At 37.5% G+C, this 17,476-nt stretch overlaps 1 protein-coding gene across 1 annotated transcript in view; it reads right to left on the bottom strand.

The window, feature by feature from the left end:
• Nucleotides 1-17,476, bottom strand: part of LOC129720923 (protein O-mannosyl-transferase Tmtc3) — a 555,673-nt gene that overhangs the window by 303,290 nt on the left and 234,907 nt on the right. The window contains exon 5 of the mRNA XM_055672830.1: nt 2,386-2,485. Within this exon, the coding sequence (XP_055528805.1) occupies nt 2,386-2,485 (100 nt within the window). The remainder of the gene's footprint in view (nt 1-2,385; nt 2,486-17,476) is intronic.

Raw genomic sequence — 17,476 nt, 5'->3', positions numbered from 1 at the left:
GATCAAATAATGGTCGCAGTGGTTCAGTATTCTACAAGGGAAAAAAATATAATAAGAAGTAAATTGAATAAAATAAAATGAGACATTATTTATACGGTACATATTTCTAATCTAAACATTGGACATTTTTATTATGTTTGTTCCGTAATATCTATTATTATCAAATAATAGACAATTTTAGTTGCTTCGAGAAGAAGGAGCAAAAAAACATTTATAATTGTATACCGATGCGAGTCAATATCGTTAACTAACGATTAAGGAACGAATGCCTAAAAATATAGTAAAATCAATTTAAATAGTTAAAACCCTGATATGCAATGAATTTTCATTTTGGACGCACTAGAAGCGCATTTTGTTTGTTTCGTTACCATTTTCATATAATTTTTCCAGCACATATTTACTTACGTATTATTATTTCTTTGTCTTTAATTGAATGGAATTTATTTTTACGCGATTTTTCAAAATACGCGGTTTTTTATTTCTACGCGAATGACGTTTACATCACCTGCAATTTGAATTCGATTTTGAACAGCTATTTTCGATTCCTTTTTATATAATTTTCATAATCCGAAGTATTTATAAAACGGATTCGTGAGTCCTTGCTTATTGTGCCCCCTTATTTAACAATCAAAATCGTACCCGTATCTGTCCTTTACAAGTAGGTTCCTAATAAACAAAATAAACTGTTGACGGCATAACTCCTCACATGCCATCGACCTTTCTATTTCTACAGAAACAAAAATACGAACTCTCTCAAAAAAGGGTTCCGACTTATAACGGCCACTCCATCCGAACGAGCAACGGAGCTCTTTGTTGCTCACTTCACTCTCGCTGAAATTGCCCAAATCAAAAGGTAAACAAAATTGCTCATATCTCAGGAAAAAAAAAATCCTCGACCATCATCTACCCTCTACAAGACCCTCCCGGCAGCGCCATTGTTTTTCCGTAATATTTACCACCCGTTCATATTTTTGTTTTTGTATTTCACTGTTGATTCAAGTAACCCGTTGAACAGTGAGAAAAAAAGGAAAGAGCACACAGGACGTGCCTCGTCCCTGTTTGGGCCATTTTACACAACGCAAAATCGTACCTGTTGTACCGTTCCCGTTTCCAAGCCTGCTGAGGATGAGTGTGTTTATTTTTTATGTCCCCTTCCTGGTCGAACGGACGGTTAGGTCTGTCGGTTAGATCGTCGTGTGTTCAGCAAAAAAACAAAAAAAAATATTCAGCTGATGATGGGCCCTATTTGCATAAATTTGTTTCCCGACTTGCTTTTCTGGTAGAGGGTAATTTTCACGAATTTCCCCGTTTGGCCGCTAGCAGCTCAGGTCAATGTAGTCGTCATGGAGAGTGTTTTTTTTTCTCCGTTGAACGAGAACAAGAAATGGGTACATTTTCAACGGTGCAACGACTGTAGTAATTCGGTTTTATTTTTGCATGCCCTGAACCTACCAGAATGACCAATTGCATTGTATGTTTCATTCAGCGAGCGTGTGCGGTTTGTGTTCCCTTCTGGGCGGAGTACGATTTCCACCCCCGGACGTCGGCTTTTCCGTCGCTGTCAAATTAGTATATATTGGACATTTTCGACGCTCGATGGCTGGCGACAAACGCGACGGCGGACGGTCAACAAGTAATGGCTGTCGATATTAAACATTCACCGGGTAATGTAATCTGCAGTTGTGGCCAATTTCGGAGCTTTATGATATAAATTTCACGGACAGCAGCGTACCCGGGCGGACATTTACATTTTATTTGATGGGACTTTATCGTATGTTTTACGAGCACGGGAATAAATCTTTCACAAACAGTGTTTTCTTCGATTTATAATAACGTTTAAATGTAAAGTAATAAAAGCACCTAGAAAAAGTTACCTCTTAACCTGTTCCTAGGAAATTATTCAACCACAACATCGTCACTGCTTCGTTGAGTGCAATTTAAACTAATTAAAGTGTTGAAATTTCCCTACTCAACTTTGAGTACACTGGAACATGACGCATGAAAATCAGCTTTTACCTCCTCTGCTTTATTTTTTTTTTCGAAAAGATAAACTTTTCCAGTACCCAATATGAAGACACATGAATAAGCTGACAGACACTGTTGCACTAGAGTAAAGTTGTTGCTCTGGTTTTAATTGCACAACTCAATTTAGAGTATGTAGAGTAACGGCTTTCGAAGTAATAAAAAAAATGTGTTGATGCAAGTTATTTGAATAAATCTCAAAACTCAAATCTGAAAACTTAAAATTCGGTTTGAGTATAGAACCATTTTAAATTGCACTTTATAAACAGATAATGTTAACTCGACGACCAGATATTTCATTAATTTTCTCATCACTTTCAACAATACGACACAAAGGCGGTACAAGAAAATCTTTCCACTTACCGGTTGCTTTTTTCCGCCTGGTCGCTTTGGTGTAAAAGATGAACGCCGCCAGGAAGAACACCGAGGAAAGCGTTTCGGCACGACCCACCACACCGGTCACCTGAATGAAAAAAAAATGAGAAAGAAGAAAAACAACGTCAATAAATGCAGCAAACAACGGGCGCGACAGGATTTTTTTCGATAAACATATTTTTCAATCTACAAGCACAGATTTGCGCTTTTATTGCAAATTTGAGTGCATCGTAATCGCAGCTGAGCACTAAAACATCAACTCTCGAATTCGTAGAGCGAAACATAAAAAAGGGCAGAAACCGGAACGTAAACTGGAGCACAGCAAAAAGCAGAGCTGAGATATGATAATTGGTTTTTCGGCACAAGTTTACTGTTCGGAACACTCGAATGGTTCATTTGGCTTTTCAGTGGCTTTCCGAAACGACCAATGCCATTCAAATTTGAACTGTTCGTCTGGCCATAAGCTGGAAATTGATGTGAATAGAGGCAACAGTTCAATTTCGGTTGATTTTAGGGATTTGACTACGGGTTTGTTCGCTTGGTGTGGAACGACAATTGGAACGTCGTTGCAGTCTTGTCGATCAATAACCATGCGACTCCATTGGACGGCTAGACTTCTCTCCACCAAAAGCAGAACGAACGAAACAATAAAATGCTAATCACCAAAGCTTCCCCCGAACGTAATAATCTCGGTACGCAATAGTCACCAAAACGCTGCCTGGAACGCTGTTGGGGACGCAACTGTAAAACCATAAATTCATCATACCACGTACAAGCTAGCAGCGAACCGGAAAGGCCAAAGTCGTGCACCATCCTGGGGATGAGTTGCGGTCGTTGTTTGGCGTCAGAAGAACTTCCTCCGAAAGCTTGAACTCATTAGCGAGCGAGAGAAAGTGTTTGCGGGTGGGATCTGGCCGTCTGTCAGTGCTGCTGCTTGTCGGCTACTACAAGCGGGTAAACTTTGCCAGCCGGAATCATTTATCTTTTGTCATGTGTCGCCTGGATGACAAACCTCTCACCTCCTTCGATCTATCTCTCTCTCTTGCCTAACCGAGCTAAGCCAGCGATACTAGGATGAAGCGAACAGTAAAATACGGAAGACGTTCACGTGTTCCACGGTCGGTTGACATTCAAATATCCATGTCACACAAATTTGTTCCCGTTTCTGTTGTTCAGAGCTGCAGCACACCGGATGTACCGTTGACGAGCGCGTTAACCGGTAGCTTCACCAAAATCCCATTCGAAGCGGGCCTCTTTTGAAACGTAACGACTCGCACTACGTGTTGAATGATGAAGAAGAAAAGTAACTTTGGTCCAATTTTAACTACGTGACGCACATGACGCTCCGGTCGCCATCTACTGCTGGTACTTCTCTACTCGATAAGAAACGAGGTCATGCTGCTTTATTGCGGTTTGTTTGAGGGTTGTTCCTAAACAACGTGACGTGAGGGACAAGGACTTTGCCAGTATTTTTGTCATAACTATTCTTCATTACTAGCAAACAATGCCAAACTGTTTGATTTATCGTTAAAGAGGTGCTACAGTATTGTGGGCTTTGTGGTTTGTTTCCGGTTAGCTGGCACAAACGAATTTATGAAGTTATTTAAGTGTTGTGAATTGGCGAAATTAATGCGAAAAAAATGCCAATAAATAAAGTTTTTTTCGAAATCATTATTAAAATAAAAATCGCTTGAAGCTATATAAGCTACAATTTTTTTGAACACGACTAATTTTTGACAAGCTATTGAAAAATGCCATTTTGGGATGGGTTTGGATGATTACTAACATTTTAAGAGCCAAAACGATTTGTTCGATCGGTGTGACGTCTTCGGTAAAGTTGTAGATAATATTTTTTTCTTTCTGAAAAAAATATACACTCTAATAAAACTTATTTATTTTTCGATAAAAGTTGAATGAAAACCTGTAATGTAATTATCTAGAAAAGCACATTTTTTTAAAATCTATTTTTTTATAAAAACTACAGAAATTTACCTTTATTATAAAACTAGTCCAATCATGGAGAAATCAGGAAAAAAAGTCATAATATTTTGGTATATTTTTTAATTTTTCTTCCACGAGGTACATTTTATATGAAAGGACAAAATTATTATCTACAACTTTGTTGAAAACACTATGCCAATAAAAAACCGTTTTGAATGTAAAAGTATTCTTAATTCCCAATAGAGCGCTCTATTGGAAATTAAAAATATTTCTACAGCCAAAACGATTTGGTTGATTGGCATGGTGTCTTCAGCAAACTAGTAGATAATTATCATGTCCTTTAAAAAAATGTCCATAGAAAAAAAAATAATTTTTTTTTTCAAAATATCTTAACTATTTTTCTTGATTCGAGCAATTCTACAAAAAACGGCAACCAATCAAATCGATCATTTTTGATATAGCTGAAACTTTGCATAGACGTTTCTATAGGCAAAATATGTCATTTTGTGCTATTGGTTTGATTTTTTGGAACACGACTTAGTTTTGAGAAGCAAATGGAAAATGTTATTTTGAGAAGGTATTGATGATTACAAATATTTTTAGGGCCAAAGAGGTTCGTTTGATCGATGTGACGTTGTAGATAATAATTTTGTCTTTAAAAGAAACATACACTCTAGAAAAATTATTCCTTTTTTCTGAAAAAAAGTGAAAACAAAAATTAAAAATTAATTATCTGAAGAATCTCATTTTTTTAAATCTAATATTTTTATAAAAACTATAAAAATATAACTAAACAATGCAACCGGTCCGATCAAGGAGAAATCAAAAAAATAAGTTATGATTTTTTGACAAAAAAAAATTAATTATTTTTCCACAAGGTGTATTTTTTCCAAAAAAAATCATAACTTTTGTTATTCTTGATTTCTTCATGACCGAAGCAGTTCCTTTGTTTCCGTAATCTTTTGTAGTTTCTGTAAAAAATCAGATTTTGGGAGATCTGGCAACACAGCCAATGAATCAAGTCCGCGTTTTTATCCGCTCCGATCATTTTACTCTTTTGTTGTGTCATTTAGCAAGATGTGTCGATGAAAGTTAGCCAAATTTTTCCTTTTTGAACTATCGTGTGTGCCAGTAGTGAAACATATTCAATAAAAGTTAGAAATAGGGTGAAAATTCACTCAGAAGATTCGTGATTCGTGATTTGTGAAAAAAATGGCTGAAACAAGGGAAACCGTTTTGTTGCGTGTATGAGTTTCGTATTCGTGGTGAAGGAGATGGGAGAAACTTGTGTGTGTCAACTTGATGGCATATTATCGCTCATCTCATCGTCAAATCGTATTCTATAGCTAAAAGATTTTAGAATCTCATTTTTCATCGCTTATTGTTACACGAGTGTAGTATGAATAACAAGTACTACCGTTTTCCAATTGGAAACGGTTAACTGTCACACTGCTATATGTACTCTTAGACTAAATTTTTTTTCACCTCTCTCACCCACTTGATGAACGTGTGAAAGTGGAGATGGCTGTATATTACTGTGTACTTGACGTGATTGTGTCGCCTGCTGTTGTATAAGGGAAGATGACAGGCGATTTGATTGTATCCGTTCTCGGTCTTAGGTGATACTGTTTTCTTTTCGCCGCTCGCAAATTAAGCGTTTGAGGTGTAATACCGGTTATGCCTCGCGATTCCTATAGCGGTAGGTTTGTGCGACATTTTTTGTTAAGTTCGCTACTTTGGTGTAATACTTTTCCACTGGAATTGTTCGTTTGCGGTTTTGAACTGCGTCAGAATTTAACTTACATCGCTTAAGTGTAGTACGCAAATTGAATAGTTTATTTTGTTATATAATATCAAAAAACGCCATTTACTTTAAATTGCTATTTGAGTGTTTGTTATATATGTTTTGAGCGTATGGCGAGTCGGTCCCGTTAGTATTTTGAGCAAGCCGAGAAGAATTTAATTCAATGTATAATTTCATATCATTGCTCATTACAATACGGGACTATATGTTTGGATGCTTTCCCGAAGTTTTTCAGAACAAAGTTGTTGAATTCATTAATTGTTATGAAACAATACATCTTTAGCTACCATTTCTGCCTAATATTTTAGTTTTGGTGGGGGTGCGAATGGGTCGGACTCACTATGCGCGGTAATATTATGCTTTTAACTTTTTTATGACTTCTTTAGTTTTTAAATAAATTTTGTTGCTTCCAAGCGAGTTTTCAAGAATTGAGTTTTGGTTTTTTTCTGCAACTTGCCCCGATGCCTTAATACGTGGGATGTTTTTCAATTTTTAAACACGCTGACTTTGATGGAATTGGAAGCATTACAATTTGAAAATTTATCATTCGCGTTATGACCAGACGGTTACGAACAATTTGCTTAGTTTTATGTACTTGTTTTATGATTTTTCGAGCTTTTGAATGAATGTTGAAACAATTTTATTTAATCACGTTGATACCTTGTCGGTCGGCAAGACAACTAACCCTTGATTGCTATTGTGTTGGCATTTTATAAATCAACTTAGAACTCTGTCTTGTTCGATATGCATATTTGCATTTTTTTGAATTTTTGAGCTATGATGCATGAAACTTTGCCAGGTTTTATACTCAGTAGGTATTTTAGCTTAATCATCATCAATTAAGAAGTAAGAAATAATCACCGCGAAACTCCGTGTCCCTGCGCGTCTGCGTCGGTAAAAGGGAATAGAGATGTCGTTTATAATGCTCCGATGTAAACATGTCTTCGGCCCGAGATTTTCGGTGTATTTGTGACTTCCCGCCTGTTGGTTCTATTCCAGCACGTTGCGACTAAGAGTAAGTTTCGTTCGTTCAGTAACTATAGCATCGTTCGTCAAAAAAAAAATTAAATTATTCGCAATAATATATACGCGATGTTTACCTCTACTGAAGTGCGCTTGCTTTCTTGCCGGTATTTGAGATTGGTAATAAACCTTTAATTTAATACGTTGATACTTCGTATAGTTAATTATTTTCGCGCGCCTCATTCGCATAGGATCGCGGGGTTGATAAGGGAGATACACACCGTTGGTATTCGTAATACGCGAGCCTCGCGCGAATCATCATTCGATTCCATTACTTGCCACGGAGACATAATTACACAAACCATTCTCTCCATCGCAGAATAGAGATGCGGGATAAGCTCAGTCTTGGTATGATTGGTCAACCGAAGATTGCCTGCTCGTTGTTTTTATATAAGCGTGTCGCAAATCGAGTTCGATTGATAATTATCGTGATTGATCTAACAACTACGCAATGTATAGTTATCAAAGAATCGTGTCTTCCGAAGTACGTACGCTTTCTCAAGAGTATACGGTATTGGACATAAACAAATGTTTAAACACGATGGATGGTTTACGCGCGCTCCGCTCCTGAATATTCCCGATTTTTGGCATTAAAGATACTTTGTTCGCCTTCGTAATGAGCTTACTTCGCGCGCAGCAATATCTATTGGTTTAAACCGGTATCCAATATAAATAAGCCAATTGTGCTCCTCTAATCAGTCGGCTGAATATAGAATAAATCGAAAATAGATAAATAGAGACGGGTAGGAGTTACATATATAATCGCATCTCTTATCAAAGTGAATCCTGATCCAACGAGCCCTCCCCTACTAACAAAAACCTCCTTCCTGTGACCTTTGTGGAGATGCAGAGGTAAACACGGTCTCCAAATAGCAAGGGTCACAATAACATCCCTTCTCTCTTCCCACCTGATTGCAAGGACGTGGCCGGCGTCGTTATTGATCCTTTAAAGTATTGAGCCACTAAAACTTGTACAATGAGAATGGTCGGTCACTCCCAACCCCATTCAGTTGATTCACTGTGCAATTTTACTGATTCGGATCAATCACGGAGTGCAACCATTGATATGTGCAGTCAGTCAAGCTAAGCTAAGCTAAGCTAAAATCAGATTTTTGAAAAATGAGCTTTTTAGATAATTGATTTATAAGTTGTCTTTTAACTTTTTTTTAATAATTATTTTTTTAGAGTGCATAATTTTTAGAAAGAAAAAAATATTATCTACAACTTTACCGAAGACGTCACACCGATCAAACGAACCGTTTTGGCGCTAATAATATTTGTAATCATCAATACCATCCCAAATGGCATTTTTCAATAGCTTCTTAAAAATAAGTCGTGTTCCAAATGGTATCTTTTGCCTAAAGAAAAGTCTATGCAAAGTTTCAGTCAAATTAAAATTGGTCGATTTAAGTGGTTGTCCGGTTTGTTGTGGAATTGCTCAGTATGGGACATGCGATTTCGAATGTGGGAACGCCTGGTGAAATGATGATATAAGGAATTCTGTGCTGTGGAAGACTTTGTCCTTGAACATGTGCAAATCATTTTCAAGTTGACATGTGTGTTTCATGCCATTGACGCTCAAATTAACATGAGTGTTAATATACTACATCTTTCCCCTTTTCGAGAATGATGTATTCAAATATTATCATTCTTCGCAAGCTTTTTTACAAACCCCTTACAATTTTGATATTTATATATTTTTTTTATTCTGGTTGTTCTATTATTTTGCACCTTTTTTTTCTTTATTTTCATATAAATTTTGTCGATTTTTTTTTTAAATTTGATTCGACATTTTTTTATGTTTCGTGAGTTATTGCTTACTTAACATTTCATTCAATTTGATTCCTCATGGATTTTCAATAACAAGACGTTCCTTAAGGTATGTATTATTCAAGACATTTTCTCTTGTCTATTACTGCTTGTTCAAATACGTTAAAGTAGAGAACTTTTATTTGTTTTAATTTTTGTTTTATTTTTTTTTTAGCATAAATTTATTGTAAAAATTGGGTAAATGTAATTAAATATCAAAATTCTAAAAAAAAACCCGCACCAGTTTTGTTCAAATAAGTTATGTAATACTTGAGATGAGAGACTTCCGGTTTGAGCTTTTGGAGTGCACTTGTATTGACCAGTATTATCAGCAATAAATTGTTCAATTTTGAATAAATCCTTTTTTCTATTTTATTCAATACTAGCTGACCCGGCAAACTTCGTCCCGCCTATTTTTGTGTTTAATCTAATAATTTCACACATTGCAAATTCATTGATTCTTTGCGATTTGTTCATATCGTTTGGATTGGTTGTTTTCCAGAAACTGAAAGTGGTCATCTTCGAATTCAAAATGGTGTCCAAGATCAATACTTGGCTTCTAAACATCATTTCGATTACGGAAATATCCATATGTAGTAGTATTCCGTTATTTTTTTTTGTTTCCAAGTAGTTGCCATCTAACAATTCAAAATGGTATCTAAGGTCAATTTTTAGCTTCTTGCATCTTTCTGGTTCCGATGATACTCATATCACTTAAGGCTATTTTTCAGAAACAGAAAATCGCCAGCTTGGATTTTAAAATGATTTTTGGAAACAATTCCTGGCCCCTGAGCGTCATTCTGGTTTAAGAAACATCCATGTTGGGAGTTATTTGGTAATTTTCGGCTGTTTACCAGAAACCAGAGGTCACCATCTTAGAAACCGAAATGGTGTCTGTGGTCGATTCAAGCTCCTATGTAGCATTCTGGTTCCGAATATATATAGGATGAAAATCGGCCATTTTGGCTGTTTTTCAGAAACCGGAAGTTGCCATCTAACAATTCAAAATGTTGTCTGAGGTGTATTTGTGACTTCAATGCATCATCACGATTCCGGACATACCCACGATGGGTGGTATATGGTCATTTTTCGCTGTTCTTCAAAAAACCAGGAGTCGCCATCTTGGATTTAAAAATGGCATTTGGAGACAATTTCTGGCCTTTGACCGTCATTCTGGTTAAAGGAACACCCATATTGGGTGGTATTTGATCATATTCGGATGTTTTCCAGAAACCGGAGGTCACCATCTTGGATTTCAAAATGTCGTTTGGAGACGACTTCTGGCCTCTGAGGGTTATTCTGGTTGAAGATACACCCGTATTGGGTGGTATTTGGTCATTTTCGGCTGTTTTCCAGTCACCGGAAGTCGCCATCTTACAATTCATAATGTTGTCTGAGGTCGATTTGTGGCTTCAGTGCATCATAACAGTTCCAGAAATACCCATGTTGGGTGGTATTTGGTCATTTACCGCTTATTTTCAGAAACCGGAAGTCGCCATCTTGGATTTCGAAATGGTATTTGGAGACATGCCAGAAGAAGGAAGGGTGTCAGAACATTGTGGACATGTTTGTTACACCTAAAAACATTCACCTGCCAAATTTGGTTGTATTTGCTTGATTGGTTCTCGAGCTGTGCGGAATTTGTGTTTCATTTGTATGGGACCCCTCCCTTATAGAAGAGGGAGGGCTGTCAAACCATTATGGATATATTTGTTATCTTTGGATACATCCACCTGCCAAATTCGGTTCCATTTACTTGTTTAGTTCTCGAGATGTGCAGAAATTAGTGTTTCATTTGTATGGGACCCCTCTCCTCCAGAAAAGGGAAGGGTGTCAAACTAACATGGAGACATTTGATAATCTTTAAAACATCCACATGCCAAATTTGGTTCCATTTGCTTGGTTAGTTTTCGAGATGTGCATAAATTTGTGTTTCATTTGTATGGGACCCCTCCCTTTCAGAAGAAGGAGGGGTCTCGAACTATCTTAGTCACCTTTCTCGGCCCTTAAATTTCTATACACAAAATTTCGCGCTGATAGGTTCAGTAGTTTCCAAGCCTATATGGATCAGACAGACAGACAGACAGACAGAGCTGCATTTTTAAATGTTTAGATAGATGTTTTTTTCTTATTCACATGAAGGCACCATTATTTTTGCTTTGTGTTTATTTTTTTTCGAAGGAAAGCATTCCAAAAATTTATTTGCATGACTAGACTCCTCCGCAGTTTTTATTGTTTTCAAAACGAGCAATTCCACGCCAAATTACGGATCAATCAGACTCTAGCCTAGGACGAAATAGATTTGCTCCAGAGATACACATGAGTAGTAACGGAATTGAAATTTAAGAAAATACGCTGTGAGCGGAGCAGAGCACTGATATAGTTAATGATTTGGTTTACACTGGAATCGCTTTTAACGCGAGGATAGCGTGTCACGTAAAAAAAAATGCTTCAATTTCGCGTGAATTCCGGAATCGGCCTTGAAAACCGCAAAAATTCTTGGATTAGCGTCTAAAACTGTTACCTGCATGCAATTCTTTTGGTTATGTCTGCTTCGAACTCTATATCTGCTCTGTTCGATATAGATTGAGGAGCAGAATTAATTCACATCTAACAATGTCTAAATATAGAATACGGACCACTTTGAATTCGTATGCATTACAGGCATTTTGATTCACTGTCCTGACTCTATTTCCCTTGGGAACTGACTATAAGTTCTCATATCATAAGCCTTAAAACCGTTTCGTTCGCACAAACGAATCCCTTCACTAGAAACTCAATATGGGTCATTCCATGTCAACTGTCCGAGGAAATGCATCGACCATCTCCCTTTTCGACCAAAATATGTGAGTCGGTGCATTCTGGGCCGGAACTAATAAATACAAAGTGTTGTACCGCTTGGTGGACCCCTCGGCCAATAGGACTGCCTTCACTTTTTGCGATTTTAGCAAAACACTTTTTTTAATTTGCGGATATCTCGGTATCCTGGAAAGCTACAGGTGATATTGATATATCATTTTGAAGGGTTTTAGATGTAGAATCGAACTACGTGGTTTATTTTTTTCTGCAGTGTTGCCAACATTGCGATTTTTTCAATTTTAAATTTAATTTGCAATTTCCCGAAATACCCCCCCTTCGATTTTGATTTTGACCACGCCAATGTGTTTAGCAGACGATTTTACATAGAAGTCACTTATCAGCAAAAAACAAAATGTAGCGTTTCAGAGATACAACATTTTAAAACTTGAAAGATTTAGGAATTTGTACGTACACACGAAAATGTTTCAGCATAGAATGCTACAGCAATCGTAATGGTATCCTAGCAGGCGTTTGTGTAATCGCAGAGATTATACGTAGAAGAGTATATGTTAATAATGTAACGCGAAAATGCCGTTGCCGAAATCCAGAAAATTTCACTTTTTCTTTTGAAATTTTTTTTGTTAAATGTACATTTTTCTTTTATCTATCCTTTGAATTTCAAAACCAACTTGTGGCATCGTTAATAACTTGAAAAAATGCTGATTTCAGATTTCATTTCAAAATTTTGCATGTTTTTATTCAAGAACACATGTTGTTTTCAATCAAATCTCCGTACGCATCCAAAATACTTTATCATAACCAAAGATCTTAATTTGCTCACAACCTAGCATGCGTCTGCCTATGTTTTTCTTCTTTTTCTTATCTTCTTATCCAGAATTAGAGCCGAGGTGGCTTTCTCTGTTCTGTTTATTTGACACTGGCTTCGCAGCCAACTGTTCAATGTACATGACAATTGTGAGGCTAGCGCTACGCTTCTATTGACACTAACAGTCTTCCCCCGAGCCGAGACTCGAACATATGCCGACTAGCTTGTTGAATCGGCATCGTACCTCGCGACCAGCTGGGAGGGCCTGCCTATGCTACGATTTTGAATTGTTACGTAAGCCACATTTATAACCTACAGGTTTTAAATTATTTAGCTATCAGAGTGATCATCTGACAACTTCATGCATATGATAGTTGTAGAGAATATCTGCGGAACACACTTTATGGCTATCAAAAAATCGAAATATAGTCGAAGGCTTAAATGCAAGCCAACATAAAGCAAAAAAACAAGGCTAAATCCTCAAAGCGTTTTCATTATTACTTGGAATGTATTTTCTTAGTAGCTAGTAAATCTCATCGCGTGTGTCATTCGCGAGATGAAAATTGTTGTGATAACCAATACCGTTTCCGAGTGATATGAATTTGTTTAAAATACAACCCATTTGAACACACCTTCTTTGAGAATAAAATGACTACACACGTGAAGAGACGCATTGGCGTGGTCAAAATCAAAATCGAAGGGGGGGTATTTCGAGGAAATTGCAAATTAAGTTTAAAATAAAAAAATCGCAATGATGGCAACACTGCAGAAAAAAATAAACCACGTGGTTCGTTTCTACATCTAAAACTACATCTAAATGATGTGTCAATATCATCTGTAGCTTTCCAGGATCCCGAGATATCCGCAAATTAAAAAAAGTGTTTTGCTAAATTCGCAAAAAGTGAAGGCAGTCCCATTGGCCGAGGGGTCCACCAATCGGTACAACACTTTGTATTTATAAGTTCCGGCCCAAAATACATCGACTCACAAATTTTGGTCGAAAAGGGAGATGGTCGATGCATTTCTTCGGACACTTGACATGGAATGACCCATATGTAAGTATACTGTTTTTCAACCGACAAGGCTTGGCCCAAAAACAAACTTCGCCAAACACGCCAAAACAAGAACTACTGCAAAGTACTAAAATTAAATTCAGATTTATTAGATTACATCTAATATTTCAATTTTTATGTATGACTCTACACATAATGATCACGTAATAAATCGAATAAATAAAATGATTGATTTGATGGTGCATAGTTTTCTCTAAATATCAAAACGTTGCACATGAAACAATAGCACTGGTCAACACAGGTTTGCCCTAGAGCTCGAACTAGATAAAAATGAAATAATATAGCCTTCTAATCATTCCTGTGAATTTTGGTACCCATTGCAGCTTCGGAAGCGCTTCAAAGGCCACAGAGTAATTGCTCGCTGGGTTCGTCGTTTCATCGTTTGTTTGTGCAAACTAAAGTTTCTGAAGACACTTTCAAGGCGGCTAGGGACAGCGTAACTCACAGGAATGGTTAGAGAGCTGTAATCTTTATTTTTTTCCTGTTTTAACTCTAGGCCAAAATTTCTTTTCGCTCAAGACTGTATCAGTATTCCACACATATGATGAACAACAAGGTTTTCGAGAAGATTTTATTTTAATTTATTTATTTATTATTTATTATAAAAGTATTTTCCAGTTTAGGATGAAATATTGATTGAAACAGAAACATACCTGTCGATAAAAGCTGCATCTTTCTACAATTAAATTTAAAAGCTAAGACTACCTTTTTGTATTTTTTTTAGATGAGATCAACAATAGGTATCAATTCGGGTTGAGCAAAGTGATTGATTTACCAGAACTAAGTTTTTTTTAGTTACATCTGAGCTCCCAAAGAATCCTAAACTTATCGGAAGTCGACTGGTTTAGTCTTCGGTTGGCGCATTGCATTTCAAATTTGTATGAAAATTTGTCCGGGGAAACTCACTTTATTGCATTTACCTTTCTAGAGAGATCATTTCTGCCTTAACAATAAACTACAGCACGTTCAGATATAGTACTTTTGATGCTTAACAACTTTGCCGAAGGCAATGAAGAGTTGGGATGTCCCCAAAAATGCTATAGCGAATTTATGTTGTGTATGTTGAACTAAGTGTTGGGAATCATTTCAGTACGATTTCCATCAGAAATAACCTCTTAAACATGCTGGTAATGTTGGTAGAAAAAATGATGTTCAGCATTTAATGCGACGTATTCAACTTTGAACAGCTATAGCATTTTCAGGGATATCTCAGCTCTGTAGTGTTTTTGGCAAAGTTGTCAAGCAACAAAAAATCTGTATTTTGAAGTAAATTTTTTAAACAGTAAATTTTCGCTATCAAGTTTCACTTCTTCCATATAATGACGCCTCACTCAATTCGATGACATTCGATTCTAACAAAACAACTGCTAGAACTGTCCAAAACTGATGAAATACTATCTTCCAACTGTGAAAAAACTATAAAATCAAAATAATAATCATAATTTATCCATCAGTATTAATACAAAAGTAGCATTTATAAAACGATTAATCACGCATGGGGAGGAATACTCAAAACGTACCTCACAAATGAGAACGTGGTTTAGGAACGACCCTCTAGCACAGGGGAACGTCACGTTCGTCGGTACCATTTGTCACGCGGACTGGAAAATTGCATTCGCAACTGGGCCGCCAAGGTGATTCCAACAGTGGCACAGACCAGCGCTCACATTGTAAGCCGCTGAAAGTTGAATGATACATTACGAGAAACGTAAATTACAGCACTGTTACGATTTTGCTCTACACATCCAGTGAAATGGTTTTTCGAGCCTGATAACTGTTATCATGGTTTACTCTAGTTCTCTTCTCTGTAACTCAAATGTCGTTCAGTGTGTGAGCAGGATCGAGTGCAGCAATTTCGTGCCCCCCCCCCCTCCTTCCTCCGCCGATATTTACGAACTAATGCTCGTTAAGCATCGTTACTACCTAACCGTAATGCTGATGATGGTGCTCTCGCGCGCGGTTGCTGCCAGCTGTTATTGTCAAATTGCCATAACGATACGATGCATGTGCCAATAATAATCTGCACCGAGCAACGAGGATGCAATGTACCTACATACGAGCGTCACCGACCGTTCAGCGATAGGACACACCTCGAGAATGACTACAGAGTACTGCGGGGAGTCGCTGTTTCTATTGCATAAGTGTTACACTCACCTATTCCTTCTCGGTTCGCTACTGATGTAGTGGAATTGAACGGAGAAAGCAAGAGGATTTCGAAGCGTTTATCATAATAAGCGTCCATTGCATATACATCCTGGATCGCTTCGAGGTCACCAGGAGCGGTTGCACAACCCCGTAACTGTCGTCGTCGTCGTCATCATTATCATCAGCAGCTGACATCCGTGAAACTAACAGCTGTAGCATGTTTCCCCGGTATGTAGCTACACACGCTCACACACCAACCCACATTTTCCGACCCAAGTGGGTGTGTGCAGTTAGCGCGCTTCCGGTGCAAGTGCATTAATTTACACAGTGCGTGTTTTTTTCTCTCTCTCGCTCTTTTCTTTCTCTGTCATGCATATACGGTTAGGTAATAGCTTGCTAAATTGGGGCGAGGTTCATGTGAACTGTGAATCTGTTAATGCATAGAAATGGCGCAAAACGAAGTGAAGTATGAAAATATCAAACTCAGAACGGCTAATCTCCGCCAGTTTCCACAGCGTTGCACAGACGGGGTTGCTTTTTTTTCACTTTGCACACGATAAACTAGAGCGCGCTGGAAACTGTGAATTTCTGTTTTTTTTTCTGTGATGAAAAGCTAAAACCCTAACATCGGTGATTCGTGACCGGTGGTAATAGTTTTCGTTTTAGGTTGGCTAATTTGAAAATGAAATCGGACATTGCGTCGTTAGCGGAATGGAAATTGCAATAAAAAGATTATAATTAGATTTCGTATCTTTACTTGCTTTTTGGTTCAGAAATAGAAATAATAACAACCCACAAAACAATTCCGTGTTTTGAATTTGAGTCCAATTACCCATACGAGAATAGCTTGTTGGAAATAAAAGAAAGTTAAGTCAGGTTAATCAGAACTCAAGAGTAACTTCGAGTTGAAATGTTGAAATGTGACATAATAAAAACTGAGACATTTGTCAATTCCAAATTCCGAATTTGTGAAAATAAAACTTCTTAGCATTAAACAAGATCAAGGTTTTAGGTTTCGTGCAGGAGGTTGAGTTATTTGATGATGTCATTTCCTACACCATGAATATTTCATTACGAATTTTACGATCAACATAGTCGCTTACAAGGCGTCATCTTGATTGCATCTATCGTTCGTTCGAGGGATGTAAATGTCGTGATTGCAGTTTTCAGAATTAGCATAAACCAGCAGTTAGCTGATTATTAACTATTCTGAACGGTCAAGGTCTGAATCCATCGACATTTTGTTCCAAAATTTACGATCGTATTACCAAACACTGGCACTGCAAATGCGCTAATCCGTGGTTCCGGAGCAAACTTATCGTGGGAGTTTATCTGGAAATCGCACAAATTTCCCGCGCAACCGATTGCGGTGCATAATTTCGATTTCCGAAAGCGCACCCGTCCAATGTTGTTAGAAAACATCAAAGCAATCGCAATCTGCGTTCACCCTGATGCTCCCAGGAAACACTGCTTTTTACTTCTGCCCTACCAGGGAGTTTCCGCGAATTTAGCTTCAAACGCAAAACCATGCTTTCGTCACCATAATTTCACATCGCTACCGTACTTGGAGCTTGGTAAAACCCCAAAATTTATGGCATGTGCTCCGACAGCAAACAGAAGCACACGCGCACCTCCGAAAAACACCGACATCAGGCAGGA

Source organism: Wyeomyia smithii, chromosome 2 (genome assembly GCF_029784165.1).
Source record: "Wyeomyia smithii strain HCP4-BCI-WySm-NY-G18 chromosome 2, ASM2978416v1, whole genome shotgun sequence".
In the NCBI taxonomy this organism is placed as follows: domain Eukaryota; kingdom Metazoa; phylum Arthropoda; class Insecta; order Diptera; family Culicidae; genus Wyeomyia; species Wyeomyia smithii.
This window is presented reverse-complemented; position numbering and strand designations above follow the sequence as displayed.